The sequence below is a fragment of the Tiliqua scincoides genome, chromosome 2 (genome assembly GCF_035046505.1).
Source record: "Tiliqua scincoides isolate rTilSci1 chromosome 2, rTilSci1.hap2, whole genome shotgun sequence".
Lineage (NCBI taxonomy): Eukaryota > Metazoa > Chordata > Lepidosauria > Squamata > Scincidae > Tiliqua > Tiliqua scincoides.
In genome coordinates this window covers 50,673,691-50,691,917 of record NC_089822.1, presented here as the reverse complement: position 1 = coordinate 50,691,917, position 18,227 = coordinate 50,673,691, and the positions used below count along the sequence as shown (strand labels likewise).

General features: G+C 42.3%; 1 protein-coding gene across 1 annotated transcript; it reads left to right on the top strand.

Moving 5' to 3' along the window:
• The first annotated feature begins 151 nt into the window (after positions 1 to 151).
• On the top strand, positions 152 to 13,734 carry TMED7 (transmembrane p24 trafficking protein 7). The gene is made up of 4 exons (XM_066613815.1): positions 152 to 252; positions 361 to 554; positions 7,981 to 8,226; positions 10,713 to 13,734. Exons 2-4 carry the CDS (start codon positions 390 to 392, stop codon positions 10,947 to 10,949), a joined length of 648 nt encoding a protein of 215 aa, XP_066469912.1. The 5' UTR covers positions 152 to 252; positions 361 to 389; the 3' UTR covers positions 10,950 to 13,734.
• The last annotated feature ends 4,493 nt before the right edge of the window (positions 13,735 to 18,227 follow it).

Genomic DNA, 18,227 nt, shown 5'->3' with positions numbered 1-18,227 from the left:
AGCAGCGCAACACAACGCAGCCTAGAGACTGCGGAGCCCCGCCCATCTCATTGTCTTAGCCACGCCCCCTCCCACTCCCTCGCTTCTCCCCGTCAGGTCCACGTCTGCAAATTACAACTCACCCGGAAGTCGTCTCTGTGCGTATACGAGCGCTTCCGGGTCGTCGGGTCCGTTTACTTGTTTCTCCCCTTGGCCACGCCGCCGGTTGAGACCGGCTTTTGCTGACGTCGTCCACATCCGGGTCTTTCGAAGGTGAGCTCCAGCCTGAGACTTACCTGTGCGTGCCGGGCGTCCCCAGAGCCTCTCGCGCCCTTCCTCGCTCGCATCTCACCCCCCCCCCCGCTTCTTTCTCCCTCCCAGGGCTTGGCGGTTGAGTCCCGGTCAGGGCAATGCTGCTGAGGGGCTGGCAGGGCCTGTCGGCGTTGCTGCTGCTGCTGCTGCGCCTGGGCTGCGCCGTGCACGCTGCGGAGATCACCTTCGAGCTGCCGGACAACGCCAAGCAGTGCTTCTATGAGGAGATCGCGCAGGGCACCAAGTGCACGCTGGAGTTCCAGGTGAGGGCATCGTCTGGCCTTCAGCGCCTTCTGGGTGTGCACCAGGGACGAGGGCTGGGTGGGGAGGCAGGTGAGGCAGAGCTTCCCCACTGGAGTCCCACTGGAGCGCTCAAGCACTCACAACCCACGTGCAGGGATTTGGGGTGGGTGGGGAGGCAGGTGAGGCAGAGCCTCTCACCCAAGTCCTTTGAAAAGTGCCAATGCTGTGTGAGGCACTCAAGCACTCATAACCCCCATGCAGGGAAGTGGGCTGGTTGGGGAGGTGGGTGAGGCAGAGCCTCCCCACCTGAGCCCTTCAAAAAGCGCCTCTGCCGTGTGAGGTGCTCAAGCACTTGCAACCCACAGCAGGGACATGTGGTCGATGGGGAGACAGGTGAGGCAGAGCCTCCCCACCAGAGTTGTTCGAAAAGCTCTGCTGCCTTGTGAGGCGCTCACAACCCACACGCAGAGAGATGTGATGGTGGGGGGGCATGGGTGCATCACACAGCAGCGGCACTTTTCAAAGGACTCCAGTGGAAAGGCTCTGCCTCCCCACCCACCACATCCCTGGTGTAAACATACCTGGTTGGGAGAGGAGGGAGTGGGTGCCTGTGTGTCTTGATTAATCTGGAATAACTGCTGAATTCAGGTGGAGAATAGTGGGCTTCTTTGGGCAATGCTTCTGAGCTGGCCCTATCCACCCATGTGTTTCCCCCTCCACTCCCAGTACATTGTTCCACCTTCTGTAATGGTGTGTGCGGAGGAAGAAAAGTAATCTACTCTGCAAGATAATTGTGAAAGTGAAATGGTGTGCTTGCAGTGATTGGGATGTGCATAATAGTGTCGCTAGGTGCTCTTGGCGGGGTTCCATTGTGGTGTATAGCTCTTTTCTCATTCCCAAAAGTAGTATCGAAAAGGTGGGAGAAATAATCCTTGTAGACCACTGGTTCCCAGTCTCTGGTTTGTGGACTACAGATGGTCCACAAGACCCTGAGAAGTGGTCTACGAGACCTCAGGAAAAAAATGACTTTTTATCCCTTCCAGTGTCTTGCTGGAGCAAGCGCTCCCTCACGGACCATCAGAGAGTGGAGAATGGACTGTCGACTGAAGTGCCAGCTGCGGGTATTTCATTCTCCACCTTCTCTGGTAGTCTGTGGGGAATGTTCACTTGGGAGATGCTTCTCCACGGACCACCAGTAAGGGTGAAAACACTGAAGGTGGTCCAGCTGTGGATGGTCCATTCTCCACCCTCTGGTGGTCCATGGGGGAGTGCTCACTTGGGAGATGCTTCTGCATGGACCACTAGAGAGAGAGAGGAGACCGCAAACAACTGGCATTGCATGCCACGACTATTCCAATTTTTGCCTCAGTGGTCCACAGGCTCCTAATGGTGGGGAACCACTGTTTTAGACACTGTTTAGCTCTTAACCTTGTAAATGCAGTGAGCTGTTGGAGGAGTAAAGGATAACCCAATATGCAGTGTGTGTATCAGTACGTTTCACATTGAGATGTTGCTTTATATTCTCATTCCTGTACTCCTCCATCATCAGTATTCCTAGCACTGCCTTTGTATTTTCTTTATTCATCTTGTGGTGCTATTTGTTTGAAATAATTCTTAAAATTTGTTTGAAATTTGGAAGATATATTGCTTACAGGTGCATGTGTATATGTGTGCATTTCAGGACTCTTTAAACATGTAAGCAGAAATGCTTATGGATAGAGAACTATCCCATTAACTGCTTTGTACAGGTCACTGTCAAGAATCCTGCAGTGATCTCAGAACTCTCTAAGATACCCTTGGCTATTGCTATTTGAATGTCCATGTATTTTAGCTTAATCCAGCATAACTGTTACCATGTGATTCTTGCTGAATGTTTGTTAGTGGGTTGTTTCAGAAAATATTGTTCATCATTCAATAGTAGCAGGTTGCTTTTAATGTCAAACCAAGATCTGATCTGTCTTGAAACATATGCAATATATGGGAAAGAAAATGTTAATTCTAAATTCCTCAGTTTGACTTACCTGAAAAAATGTATATGGCCAGTAGTGTTATTCATACAGCCCAATTAAAACATCTCATTGTATTTAATCCTCTAGAACAGGGGTGTCCAAAGTTTTTGGCAGGAGGGCCACATCATCTCTCTGACACTGTGTCGGGGGCCAGGGAAAAAAAATAATTAATTTACATTTAAAATTTGAATAAATTTACATAAGTTTACATAAATGAATATATTAAAGATGAACTTAAATGAATGAATGAAGGTCTTGCAATAGCTCAAGGCCTATAAAAGGCCTTGCACAAAGCAAGGCTGGCCTTTCCTTTGCTGCCACTACTGCATCACAGGCGTGAAACAGCAAGCAGTGGAGGAAGCCCTCATCCCACAGCTCACAGAAGAGGTCTCACGCTGAGAGCAGTTGCGTCGGGCCAGTGTGGGCTTCAACAAATCTCTGGAGGGCCAGAGACTCATTGGAGACTGGGGGCTCCCTGAGGGCCGCATTGAGAGGCGTCGAGGGCCGCATGTGGCCCCAGGGCCGGGGTTTGGGCACCCCTGCTCTAGAAAGGGGGCACACATTCAACTGGGTATCACTATTGTCCACTTTTCTGAAAGGTAATGGTAGAAAAAAGTGAACTCACCTTATATGTAGCCTTAGTAATGTTTTCTGTGTGATACCAATCCAGATGGTTTTTAGTCTCTGCTTGTCAAGTTGTGTGTTACTAAAAGGCTTTTGCCAGGTGTGGTTTAAAGCGTCAAAAGAATGCCTTTGCCGCCCAACTTGAAGGGTGAATCATCTTATTGTTAAACTGAAACAAAGGAAGCACTACTTATGCAATCATGTTGAGCATCACCATTATGGTGCTGTTCCATTTGGCAACACTAGATTGTTGTTTTCTCATTTTGTCATCTTATCGGAAAACTGTACTCCTATGCACTCTTATCTGGGAGTAAGCCCTCTGTTCAGAGAAGCATGCAGAGAAGCATGCATAGGAATGCACTGTTAGCCTGATGGCATCGCGGTTCTCTGCATTGTGCATTCCATGCTACTGCTCTTGAATTGAGCAATATGAGATCATTATCCACATAAAACAGACGTACTCCACTGAAACTCAGTTAACGTTTCATGGTAACAATGTTTAGGAAAGCAAGTTGCAGACGTAAAATAGTGAGGATTTGAAATGTGATTTCTCCAAAAGTAAGAAATTTCACAGGTTTTTAATGGTACTGAGGATGGATGGTGCAAAAGTGAGTTGTGTAATCTACCCAGAGTGGTGAAGTAGTCCAGGAATTGAGTCATATGCTGTTGATAGATTTGAAAGTAGGGACAGTTACTGCTCTTGTCCTTGCAGTGGAAATGTGCAGCTGGGGCCAGGCAGATTACATATGGATTGCCATGAACATAACCCAGGTAGCGATAAATTGAAAAGTCTGAAGGGTAAAATTCTGATATTATTTAACTTACTTACTCTGCATTTTTCCTAATGTTGACTTGAGTCTTTCCACCTACAACTACATACTTCACGGTCACATGGCATTTAACATACTAGATTGTGCTTTTCAGCAAAGCAGCTGAGAGGCGAGCTGCAGTGAAGATGTTGTGGAGGGGAAAGAGTTATTTTATAATCGACTTACTGCCATGATCCACCCCTTCCTCAGACTTTTTCTTCCCCATTCTTTTTCTTCCCCTTCCAGACAGACCTTTGTTCCTGTATTTGTGCTGGAAGCAAGTGTTTGAAACCTTTGTGGTGGTGGTGGTGGAGAAGTGGGTAGGAGGACACTTGCTGGAGCACCATTAAGCACCCCTTTTCTGTCTCTCTTCTTGATGCCACTTTGCAGAAAAGTGGTATTGTAGCCAGGACATGATGGATTGGCTTTAAGAGATTAAAACAATGTTGTTAAGTAGAATGTTTAAAATATAATGTAAAAAGAAGAAAATCATAAATAAACTAAATGTGCTGTCAGTTAATCCCAACTTGAACAACATTGAATGTATCCGTGACCAACCTAACTCATAGACAGAGTAAACTGCAGTAAACAAGTAGTGATTTAAAAGCTATCAGTATCTAATTTTCAAACTACTAAAAGCTGACATCAGTTACTAGGTAGAATATGAGTGCAGGGGAATGCCCAACTTCTTAAAAAGGAGAAGGTAATGTGCAAGTGCAAAATGGAGATCAAGACGGGGAAGGTGGGTTCCTCGCTAAGGAATTCAGAAATTACCCAGGAGAAAAGGAGGGTGAAAGAGGGTGCACTGAATGGAGAACTGTGTCTTCTAAGCTAAAAAAGTGGGAAATCAAGCTGAGATGACTGCATTGGCACTCTCTCTAGGTGAGAGGCAAATTGTAAAGAGTGTTCTAAGCCAATTCTATTCATCTAGAAATCATCCATGGGAGGGGGATGTCGCTCCCTGTTGTATAGTGCTCTTAACCAATATATCAGTCAGTCAAAAAGGGAAGCCACATAGTTTTCCATTGTTTGTACTTTTACCCACCTGATGGAATGATTAAGGGGCTCATACTAAAGGGAGTCTGGAAGCAAGACTAGGCCAGTGATTTTTCAACCGTTTTTGTCTCGTGGCACACTGACAAGGTACTAAAATTGTAAAGGCACACCATCCACTTTTTGACCATTGACAAGGCGCACCATGCTGCCAGTGAGGGGCTCACATCTCCCAATGGCCCTACTAATAAATGACTCTCCCCAAACTCCTGCGGTACACCTACATATTCACAAGTCACCAGTGTGCAACGGCACAGTGGTTGAAAATGCCTGCTTTAGGTTCCTAGAGACAGTGATCTAAGACAGTGTTCCTCAACGTTTTTCTTCTGCCATACCACTTTACATGGTCCACCTGTTTGAAGTACCACCAGAAATAACTGGCAATGACATCATTGCCAGTTACTTCTGGGTTGGTAGGCCAGATATGACATCACAAACACCAGTAAGAGGCTCAGGGTGGATGGGAGGACTTTTTTGTGTGTGGAAAAGCATGCTTTGAACTCTGCTCACCAAGCCTCCTACTGCTGTTTTGTCATTTGTTTTGCCTGGTCTCGCTGCCGGGTGGCAGGTGTCCAGGGGTCCCCACAAGTGCCACCAGGCACCACCTCAAGTAGCTGGTGGTTCCTATACCACTGGCTGAGAAACACTGATCTAAGAAATACACTTTCAAAGAAGTAACTCACACCCTGGACTGAAAAAGAAAGACTCTTCAAAGAGATAGGGGAAACAAACACTAAACTGGTGTCAGTATGCCTGTGCATAGGGGGTGGGGGATAACCCCTGCCTGCACCTCTCCTCATAACACCAGGGGCTACAATTATACCAGGGGGTGCCTGGTATACAATTATACCAGGTACAATTATACAAGGTATACAATTATTTGTATTTTATTTGTTTACTTCATTTATTCCTTGCCTTTCTCCCTGAAGGGACCCAAGGCGGCTTACAACAATAATTAATAAGAACACAATTAAAAACATGACTTAAAAACAAGATAAAAACACATTGACAGCAAACATCTTAAAAAACAGTAGCAGTTTATAAAAGGCCTCAAGCCTGTGACCGGATGTTAAAAAGTGTTAGGAGATGTTAATGTTAAAAAAGCCAAGAACTCAGAAGTCTTGTCTAAAAAGAAATGTTTTCAGGCCTTGCCTGAAAGTTTTAAAAGAAAGGGAGCAGTTTGTAAATCAAGGGGGAGGGAATTCCATAGTGTTGGTGCCACTACTGAGAAGGTCCAACAATTATACTGGGGCTGCTTTCCTTTATCTGCTCTAACAGTGTCTCAGGAATGTTGATGTAAAGAAGAGCTGTGACACTAGGTAGTCAAGCTTCAGTGAGCTTCCATTTAAGAAAAAAAAATTCCAAAAGAGCAACAAAAAGCATTTACTAGGCAAAATCAAGAGGCATTAGACTGTGTGGTTTAAGAGAAGCAAGGGGGCAGTGAGCACTCTCTCAGGGGAAGGTTCACAAGGGAGCTGCTACTGAGTGACAGCTTGTCCAATTCAGAGGGGGAGGCATGTGAAGGAAGGAACAAGAAAGGGAGCAGAAAAAAGAGCAAAGCTGTTGGTTACCTGTCCTGGGTTGCTCATGAGATGCATACAGGTACTTACGTACAGAGTTTCTTAATACAGTATTCAGGCGATGGGAGATGAGAGTATAGCATAAATAGGTAATCCTCCAGCACACCAAGTTCGGTGGAAGGAGAATACACACTTTTCTGGGGGGGAGGCTATGGGCAGACCTCTTACTGTGTTTTCTGTCCATAGGCCAACATGAAATTCCTTTTCGCTTTTAGACTCTATCTTGCCTAGACTTTTGTGCGTGGATTGCTTTCAGTGGCCACCTTCTGTATTTCATGGGCTTAGTAGGGTAATTCTTTTGTTTAGGGAACTGGTTAGGGTTTAGGAGATTTGGAGGAAAGGTGATGTCTTCCCTCCCAGGTAAGATTTGAGTGAAGTATCCCTTCTTGCAAGAGCTTTGCATATGACTAAGCTCTGCAGGTGACTGGAAAGGGCCTTTGACTGCATCAGGAGCCAAAATGACTGGGCATGACAGCTCTGTCCTGCAAGGACAGGTAAGTTGATTCTGAGCAAGGGATAACTGGTTGGAAATTTCCAAAAGCCCTCTCCATGTAAACCAGATGGGGGTGGTGCAACACAGGAAGGCCTGAACAAGGAAAAATGTTGTCATTTGAATTGGATTTGCAACTTTGAGTCACAAATTTTGGCTATGGCATGAGCTCTGAGTCAGGCACGTGTGTCAGGGCACCCTCAAAATAAGGGTGCTATGTCCTCATAGCACCAGGGGCTACAAGTGTCTCTTTTGCTTTTTTTAAAAATAAGATTAATGCAACCTTTTTCTTGATTTAATAGGTTTTTTTTTATAAAAAAGCTAATATGAAATTTTCATATGCCAGCACACTGGTGTTCAAGGCATGGCATACTAGTAAAATGTTAAAAAGGAAATTTTTAATAGTGCTAGTGACTAACAGCGATGGTGCCTGTAACAATACAACCTATACTACAAGTATGTAAGATCAGGCTGTTTGGGACCTCTGTCATATTGAAACTTCATAATTTAGGAAAGAAATTCAATGAAAGCAACTTATTCAAATGTAACTGTAACCAAGGGCACAATCCTGAGCAGGTCTATTCAGAAGTAAGGCCTATTGTGTTCAATGGAACTTACTCCTAGGAAAGTGAGGTTAGGATTGCAGCCTTAATATTTTCAGTTTTTCTTCTGTAATTTAATGCAGCCATAAGAAATACAGTAATCATCTGCTGGGTACAGGTAAATTCACTTTATCTTCCCTTCTGTAGTTGTTTTCAGTGAGTCAGCTATGCTTAACTTAGAGCTTTTCTCCCTGTTCTGTAGATATGCTTACCTTATTTACCAGGAATTGTGATACTGACTTTCTGCTGGCTCAAGTACCATTTTTTTTTGTTCCACAGGTGATCACTGGAGGACACTATGATGTTGACTGCCGCTTAGAGGATCCAGATGGCATTGTGTTGTATAAAGAGATGAAGAAACAGTATGATAGTTTTACCTTTACTGCTTCCAGAAATGGAACATACAAATTCTGTTTCAGCAATGAATTTTCTACCTTCACACACAAAACAGTGTATTTCGACTTTCAAGTTGGAGACGATCCTCCTCTCTTTCCTAGTGAAAACAGGGTCACTGCACTTACTCAGGTAGAGTTGCTTTAAGTGATATCTTGCAAAACCCAAGAATTTAAAAAACCAATTATGGATATCTGCAGATTTTAAAGTTATTTGCTTCAGTTTGGGAGGACTACTCAAAAATGCAGGGGCTAGTAATAAAGGAAATTGAAAGAGAAAGTCAAGTGAATTGGATCTCTTCAGAGTGTACTGAGGTTGTTTAAAACCACAATAACAGCTAGAATGTATCCCACAGAGTGGGAAAGTTACCACCAGTTCCAGGAGAATGCCAGCATGGCTCACACGTGGAGTCAAGGAAGCTATAAAAGGCAGGAAGGATTCCTTCAGTAAATAGAAATCTTGGCCAAATAAGGAGAACAAAAGGAACGCCAACTCTTGTCAAAATAAATGTAGATAATAAGGAATGCAGAAGAAGAATATGAGGAATATATAGTTAAAAAGTCAAAGTAAACAATAAAAACTTCTTTACATCAGAATCAGAAAATCTGCCAGGGAAACATATGAGGGAGTGAAAAGGATAGGGAGATTGCAGAGAAGTAGAATGAATTGTTTGCATCTGTCGTCATTACAGAAGACGTAGGGCAGATTCCCATGCCTAATCTGACTTTGGGGAGGGATTCTGAAGGACCATGTTGTATAGAAGTACCATGAGACTAGGTTCTAGGGCAAAGTTTCTCAAACTGTGGGTCGGGATCCACCAGGTGGGTTGCATGCCAATTTCAGGTCCCCATTCATTTTAATATTTTAGACTTTATGCTACCATGATATGTGACTGCATATGGGGAATTGTACAGCATCTGTACTTTTAACAGGCTACTATGTATATGCTTTTAACAGTGATAGTAAATGGGACTTTCTCTTGGGTGAATGTGGGTAGAATTGCAGTCCTGGATTGCTAAAAATTTTCCTGCTTGATGATGTCGCTTCTGGTCATGACCTCACTTCAGGTGGGTCCTGACAGATTCTCCTTCTAAAAAGTGGGTCCTGGTGCTAATAAACTGTTAGCACTACTGTTCCAGAGCATACTGACAAATTAAAAACAAATCTCTGGGTCCAATCAAGAATTCTTAAGGAACATGTGAAATTGCTGATTTTCTAACAAGTATATAACTCCTCCTTTGAATAAGCTACCAGAGGAGTGGCATGTAGGCAGTGTAACATCAATATTTAAAAAGAGATAAAGGAAATTACAGTAGGACAAAAAGAGATGCTACTTCACGCAGTGCATGATGAATTATGTGGAATTAATTTTGGCAAGATGTAGTGATGGCCACTAGTTCAGAAGGCTTTAGAAGGGTATTGAACAAATTCATGGAGGACAGGTCTGTTAATGGCTATTAAACATAACTGTGTTTCTTCCAGATTCAGTGACAATATGCTTCTGAATGCCCATTGCAGAGGAGCAATGGTGGGTGAAATATGCCTTTCTCTGCTGCTTGTGAGGTTCCTAGAAGCTGCTGGTGGGCCACTGTGAGAAAACAGGATGGTTAACTAGAAGGGATTTTGACCTGATCCAGTATTGGGAGACCTGGGGAATTAGCAATAATTTTATAAATGCCTTCAGGTTTGGTTGTTTTGTGCCAGAAGAATCTAAGAACAGCCCCGCTGGATCAGTCCATAGGCCCATCTAGTCCAGTTTCCTGTACCTCACAGTGGCCCACCATATGCCCCAGGGAGCACACAAGACAACAAGAGACCTGCATCCTGGTGCCCTCTCTTGCATCTGACATCAGGAGGTTGCACATACACGTCATGGCTTGTAACCCGTGATGGATTTTTCCTCCAGAAATTTGTCCAATTCCCTTTTAAAGGCATCTGGGCCAGATGCCGTCACCACATCCTGTGGCAAGGAGTTCCACAGACCAACCACACACTGAATAAAGAAATATTTTCTTTTGTCTGTCCTAACTCTCCCAACACTCAATTTTAGTGGGTGTTCCCTGGTTCTGGTGTTATGTGAGAGTGTAAAGAGCTTCTCTCTATCCACTCTATCCTTCCTGTCTCAAACATGTCCCCCCTCAGGCGCCTCTTTTCTAGACTGAAGAGGCCCAAGCGCTGTAGCTTTTCCTCATAAGGAAGGTGCCCCACCCAGTAATCATTTTAGTTGCTCTCTTTTGTACCTTTTCCATTTCCACTATGTCCTTTTTGAGATGAAGCATTCAAAGCAAATTTCAGGGGTTGATATATTCTGACGTATAAAAGAAGACGTTGAGCAATTGGAAAAGAGTGTCATTGGCCTAAGAAAAGCCACTCCTACCAAATGTCTTAGTGCCATCCAAGAAATGGTTCCCATTCACAAAATGGTGTGCCACCTATACCCCACAACTGAGTATGATGCTTTATTTTGACATGTTCTGAAGGTCTTCTATCTTAATATTGAATCAAAACATTACATACAGTTAGGTGAGGACATTGTGCAGTCATATTGGCTGCTTTAGAAAATCTCATATTTTTTTTTTTAGAAAATCATTGTTTGTTTCTTCTCTTTCTGTATCTAGATGGAATCAGCATGTGTTTCAATTCATGAAGCTTTAAAATCAGTTGTTGATCACCAGACTCATTTTCGGTTGAGAGAAGCACAAGGCCGCAGCAGAGCAGAAGATCTAAATACGCGGGTGGCCTATTGGTCAGTAGGAGAAGCCATCATTCTTCTTGTAGTCAGTATTGGGCAGGTATTTCTTCTCAAAAGTTTCTTCTCTGACAAAAGAACCACCACAACTCGTGTTGGATCATAACTCTTGTTGAGAAAAGGCATCCAGTTCACTATTTGTTTGTAAAATACTGTTCTTCAAATTTCTAGTTACAGTACAATAAAATGTGTGGAACATTTTTAAATACCTTTCCCTCCCCCAGTTGAAAAACATAACTTCCCCAAAGCTGTGAAAAAGGCAGCTTTTTATTTGTTTATATATGGGTTTTCTTTCTGTTTGTCTTCTGAGAGATATAAGGTTAATTTTTTTTAAGCTAATAAGACCATGAGAAACAATGCTTTAAAAAATCATTATATGATGCTTTTGAAATTGTCCATCTACAAGTGGTTGGCAATCCAATTTCTAAGTTTGAAAGGTGTGGGAATAAAAACAAAAGCAAATGTGATTAACTGTAGTCTCAAAGCCTTGTACTGCACTGTTTTGATTTGCTATGAAAATTCTTATCACACTTTCTTGCAGAAGCATTCTTGGATCTTTTTGGTTTATAGTACCAAATTTTAGATTGAGAATTCTGGGGAAGCCAGCTTTCTGTATCTTGAGGAGTTGGTGTGGTTTATTTCATTTTTCTTCTCAAATCAAATGAGTAGGGAGACTGTCTCATAACTCTCAAAGCTATTTGAGTCTTTGAGCTTGTGGTGCTGCTGCTGTCTTGAAGAACTGAAAAATCAACAGGCTGATTCGCAAATCATCTAAGTCAGTTCCACTCAATATGACCAAGCAAAAGGGCAAATGTACTCAAGTGACGTTAGTGATTTGAGGCTTATAACCTAAATTACTTGCTTATTAAGCACTGCTTGTACAATTTAGGGTATGTTGGCAAAGTATCTGAGTTTATTCAGTTCTGCGGTTAAGCATCTAAATTAACAATTGTTGGATGCTGCTTTTCATGGGTGTAATACAATAACTGGTTGCCTTGTTTTGACTGCTACTGTTTTTGATCTGGAGGACCACTTGTGTGTAGTGGTTTACAAACTTCACGGTTTGTGGGGTATCTTGGTTAATAATTGGCACAGTTCTGTTGGCTCATATCTGATTAAAAGTTTGTATACTTAAGTGTGTGTATGTATGATCACACATTCTACTCTGATTTCAAGAAATTCAAGTAAAATTGACACACCCCAGTGCCACCCCAACCAAGCACATCAATTAAAAACTTAACCTCACGGAAACAAGTTCTACTGAAATCAAAATACGTATTTTGAATTTGAGAATAAGGCTTATTTCAGAAACAATAAAGACAAGCTTGCTTTGCAAGTATATGGATACCACTAAGCTCAAAGGTTTATAATCTCACGATGTCTTTGTATTGATCTGTCCTATTAAACAGTTGCCTCACTCTGTGCTAGCATTGTAGATGATATATCAATCCCCTCCCCAAATGCATTCATTACATTGGTTATCTATATTTTAATGTTCAGAGTGAAGCATACCTTTGTCTTAAGTTTATATGCAGATGATGTGTAAAGGGAGGAATATATTTACCCTAATACTGAGTGGTTCAGCTTTGAAGCACTGAAAATGAATCTTGAATTTCTTTATTTGATTAGTTATTGAGGTTGTTGAAATGTTGACTTCATTACTTTTTTGTGATTTTTTAGAAAATACAGCACTGATGTATTTTAGACACAGGGAAGACCGCAGAACTCTAGTGGTTAGTCCTGCAGAAATAATTTTGTGCACAGCGTGCTTGTCTCCTACTTCAGCTTGTGGTAAATAAACATACTGATTATATTTGCTTTCTTACATTAAAACTTATGCTTTTCAAGAGGACGGGTGTAGTTAGGTCAGTTTTTATAAATGAAAACATATTTAGACTTGAATTGACCTACAACTTCCATTCTTGGTAGTGAGGCATAGTCAAGAACCCCATGCAAGCCCCACTGAAATTAATGAAGATTGTTGGAAGCAGCGCATAGCGGCTATAGCCATGGGAAAACTACATAACAAAAGAATCTTGTAAAAGCATATCTGTTCACAAAGTTTTAAAGTGACTTGTAAGCAGGCCAGTTGAGAGACCTCAGCCACATTGAAAGCCAGTCCAAATTTGAGTAATCTTTATCAGGTAATCTTGTTAAGAGGCTGTTGGTTATCTGAATTTTTCCAACATACAAGTTTACCAGCATAAGAGACGTAGTTTTCTACAGTCCTCATGTGACTAAATGCCACTTCCGCTTTCCTGGATTTCCAAGCAACAGTAGGGTATAACCAAAGGACCGGAGTCTATGTACCACTTGTTCCTTATGTGTTATAGCTGCCATTTGCCAAGACTGTACTTGCATACACCCATAGCATCTTTTAAAATGTGTGAATTTTACTTTGGCTGGATTTTTCCCCCCTCTAGTAACAAGATAATGTTTAATAAGTCTAACTCCATTTTTCCGCTGTTCTGAATTTGTGACATTGACTTTTCAGCCAGCTGGCTCCACCCTACCACTTTGTATCATACTGCATAATTTGCAGTCTACTACTTTAAAATGCCTTTTCAATTGCATACAGTTGAAACCTACATGATTGGATTAACAGTAGATGTTAATAAGCACACACAAAGTCCACATGTGTATTAAAAAATTCATGGATCCATTTACAATTGTTCAAACAAAGCCTGTTTAGCACACATCTATTTGAAGTACAGTTCAATTGTAATGATGCCTGGTTGTTGTTTTTTTTGTAAGTTATGTGCTCTAAGTCAACCTGTTTGTATCATGAGATGGTGTTGCAGTTTCTGATATAACTTGCAAACTTTTGTTAGTGTCAATAAGACCAAGCAGGCCCTGTGGATTATATGGGATAATAAAATTAATATAAGGTTCTCCTGGAGTGGTTCCTCATTTGGGGACTCAGTGCTGTCTGTAATCTCAAAAATAAAGAGGGGGATTTGGAATGTGTGCATTTGATACTTTGGACTTTAAGGTCATCACGTTTCAACTTATAAAAACAATTAAGGACTCTGAAAACTATTGGACAGCCTGATCATATTTGTGATTTTTCAGAAAAGATCCACTTTCTTCTCTCAAGGGTACACTTAGAACTATGTATAAAGACCCAACACCATCAAGTACCATACAAGAAAGTTTTAGCCAACTGACACTACAATCATGTTTACTTAGAAATAAGACCCAGTATGTTCAGTGGGGCTTAACTTTTGAGAGGTCTTAGGTGGTGTACTGCAGTCTTCCCTTCCTTCCTAAAATAAAAAGTGACCTGACTTTAAAGTGACTGATCACCTTCATTTTCAGTATTGTAGTGTTTTCCCCCTCATGTTGTTTTACTATAATGTCCCTTAAGAATTCATATTTAAGTTCTTTACAAATTGTTATTAAATAGCTAAAAGTGACTCCTACACTTTATATTATTCATGACCTAAGTCCTATACAATGGCTGAGTTAAGGAGGACATGTTTCAGCTGCCACTTTAAGATGACACATTTTGTAAGGAAAGAAGACTTAAGATACAAAAACAAGGGGAAATATGAAAGTAAAGGGGAAATTGCCTATGTAGCAAATTGTTGATGCAGTGGAAACTCTGTCTGTTACATGCTGGTAATCACATGACTTCAAAAATAGCTTCAAAAATATTGTGCAAGTAAACTAACAGTTATAGAAAGATCTTGGGGGTTACAGAAGGAAGTTCCCTGAGAAATTCCTCAATGCACAAACTTAATTGTCCATTTAAATGGCTGGGCAGCAGGCTTACAAATGAAAAATCAATTCTGGAATTAGATTATGATGGTAAATACTAACCTCCTAAGTGGCTCTTTGTCACAGTAAGCAGAACATCACCTGTTTTAACAGAAATAGCCTCCTGACTATTAACTGAAATGGGGAGAAATTATCTAAGACAGGCCACTGGTCCAAAATTCAACCTCTAACACCCATTTGTGATCCTGGCTCCAGGGCCAGAACCACAGAACGCCACCTCCACAGAAGACTGCTGTTCCCTTCTTTAACAGTCGTTCCCAAGCCTTAAGCAATATCCTCTGGTTGTCTGAAAATTTTCTGAAAACTCAGGAGGGCCTTTAAGCATTTCAGGATGAGTCCCATTAGGGGTCCAAGAACTCACATGGATGGCAAAAAATGCATTATAGCAAATCACTTTAAAGAACAAAGTCTCTTTGTTCTGATGATTTAAAAACAGTCTTGCTGACCTTTGTAATGCACACAGAGACAATTAGTCTCTCTCCAGGCGCTTAGGCTTCACTAGGAGGCAGCATTCCCTTGCTTCAGGAGGAGCTCCAGCAAGGGGAAAAGAATGGAGAAGGTGATAATCACTGCCATTCAGCCTTCTTTCACGTGCTTAGGGGGAAGGGAGGAGTGAAGCCTGCAGAGAGAAAGATTGATGGATTGTCAGCCCATATATTGTCAGCTGCCCATATATTGTCAGCCCATATATTGTCAGCTGCCCTCTCTGGCATTATTAGACTGCTTTCCTTTATTTTAAAGGGCCCTTCTAATCAGCTTTGAGACAGAAGAATCTGTGGAATCTTTGGATAATTAGGTTATACCTGTAATCACTTGCATGACTGTCTCTCTGCAACAGTGAAAAGCAGTTTTTTAAACTGATTTTAAAGGGTTGCATTTTTCCCCCTCTCCAGGGACCAGCACATTCCTTCTCATTTGCAGGGGACATTCGTGTTGAATCAAATCAGTGTATAAAAAATCCATGTAAAACAAGGCTGGACCTGTACTTCCGGTTTTCATCTGAAAAGCAGAAGTAATGTTAGCAGCCCTCCTGAGACTTCAGAGGGCCAGAGGACAATGCGCAAGACATCTATGGCCTTCAGAAGGACTCCAGAGAGCAGGTGGGGGTGTGTGGATGGTGCTGCTGCCTTCACAGGCGTGGCACCCCAGAGCATTTGCCTCCTCATTGTCACTGCTAAGGCCACCAGTTGAAGGATGTTGGTTAACAGCTGCAAAAGACCTTGGCTGGAGACTCACTTTCATTCAGAGAAAACAGTACTGAAGTAGATGGATACATTACACAAGCCTACAAAACTGAGGGTCTGAAAAGTTTTTCCCAAACTTTATGGTGGTGATGCCATGGTGTAGGCTTCCTCATGAGGAAGCTGCTTGAACCATTCACTAAAGAGGCTATGCTGTGTCTCCAAAACTAGACATGGTCGGGCAAAACGGATGCCATTTTTGGAATCAGCAGCCCAGATATACCCAGGAATTGGTATAATGTTTAAGGAAGCAAAATGTGTGTTGGCCTGTGTTATCAGATCAGCAAATGTAGGACTTGCAGTACAATCCCATGCATGCCTACTCAGAAATAAATCACATTGTGTTCAATGAGACTCCCAGAAAAGTGTTTTCTGATCACCATGTTTTGCATATGAACTTCCCCACAGTATCTGTCTGAATTATATATGAGAGGACACATTTGAAGTGCTATGACTCAGTTGTAGTCTACACTTTTCTCATGTGCTACAGCTTCATGTTGACTTTTTACTCTGCATATAGTACAGCTATACTAATGCAGCCACCCAGCCATAGAAGACAGCCCCTCGGGTGTTTCACAATCTCTTGCAGTGCAAGCATGCAGCAACCAGGAGATTTATCAAGCCCCTGGGAAACCACCAGGCACGACTAATGGACAGCATCTTCTTGGTGGCCACAAGTTGTACAGAACTGTTCTACAGCACCCCTTTGTTTAACATCTGGAATCACATTAATATAAGTGGTGTCACTAGGGTGTGTGGGGTGCAGACCGCACCGGGTGACACCCTGGGAATGTGTGTGATACCACTAGTGGCCAAAATTTGGAAACCTTTTGGGAATTTTGTATTAATGAATAATACCATCATGTTATATATCATTAGAAAGGTAATTTCATGCAGACTGTGAGGAAACAAATACTGTTGAGATATTTGTATTCTATCAAAGGTTATGGCTAATCAGAAAAGAAAACAGAACTGTCTTATGTAACAAAAAGTGGATGTCTTGAACTCAGAACTGACCAATTAGACTGATTGTTCCAAGAACCAATGAGGTGTTGCTATTTCACAGCGAGGAACCACTAAGGTGTTAGTATGAGTCACAGCGAATACTAGAACTCTTATTCAATTGTGTGAGTGTCATCAAGTTGGCCACTGGTTTTTTGTTGGTTACAGATTTGTTGGGTGACCTGCTCTGTTATATATTTAAATAAATACATAAAATTAAAGGGGATTACACCAACCCTTGTGATGTCACTGCATTTAGGCTGTGCATATGATATTGCAATTTATTCTGTATGGTCAGGTATGAGAGGAAGTCCATCATGAGAGTGACACAATTTCCTCTCACACCAGGTGACTGAGGGCCCAATCCTATCCAACTTTCCAGCTCCAGTGCAGCCGCAATGCAGCCCCAAGGTAAGGGAACAAATGTTACCATACCTTGAGGAGGCCTCTGTGACTGCCTCCCCAACACAGGAAACAGTGCATATCCCATTGGCACAGCAGCACTGGCACTGGAAAATTGGATAGGATTGGGCCCCCAGGCTGCAATTCTAACCTCACTTTCCTGGGAGTAAGTCCCATTGAACACAATAGAACTTCTGAGTAGACCAGTTTAGGATTGTGCCCCCAATGCTAGGTGATGCCTCTGATATGGAGCCTTTTCTTGGCACTGGAAGATGCAACTGAAGTTCTTCAAAAAGATTAAAGCTTCAAAGCCTGGCCTCCGGAATTAGAAGCTTGCTTTGCTTTTCATTTCTGATCAAAATGAAATTACAGTTTAAAAACCCAGCAGCAAGCAATAGGATCAAGGTTTTAAAAGCCTGAGCACTTCCAGCTAAAATCTAGTGAGGGGGATCTGCTGAAAAGGACCATTTATGATGGAGGTTACAAAGGTGATGTGTATGTCAAGCCTTCACAGTGGTCCTTACTAGATAGATGCTCAAAAATTTTTGTTGTTGTTGGCGTTTCAGCATTTGCAATGCACCATACCTGGAAGGGGGGGGGGCACCAGGTCTTGTTTAGATAAAGCATGAGGCAGGGTACACATCTTTCACATGCCACTCCTGCAGTTTCAGTGGTGCGTTGGGTGTGCCTGTGCAGGTCACTCTCTTGGAGGGCTGCTCATTGCTTAAGTTTCCTTCTATGTGAGGGACAACTGGGGACTGTGGGAGCATGGCATGCAGCCAGCAGGCATGTACATGTGCTAGGAAGCTGCTGTTAGCAGCGACTTCCCAATATGTGAATTGGGGAAATAATGATCTATATATAGAGGGCGCGTCACTTCTTCCTTCCAAGAGCCATGCAAATGAATAGTCGAGCATTTCGCGGAGAAGAAAATACCGTCCCCATCACAAGGCAAGACA

Bases quoted from the DNA above. Each gene is read 5' to 3' on its own strand.
- TMED7 (XM_066613815.1), top strand. From the start codon at position 390: ATGCTGCTGAGGGGCTGGCAGGGCCTGTCGGCGTTGCTGCTGCTGCTG. The intron at 555-7,980 runs GTGAGGGCATCG...TTTGTTCCACAG, and splicing joins AGTGCACGCTGGAGTTCCAG to GTGATCACTGGAGGACACTA. The intron at 8,227-10,712 runs GTAGAGTTGCTT...TTCTGTATCTAG, and splicing joins GGGTCACTGCACTTACTCAG to ATGGAATCAGCATGTGTTTC.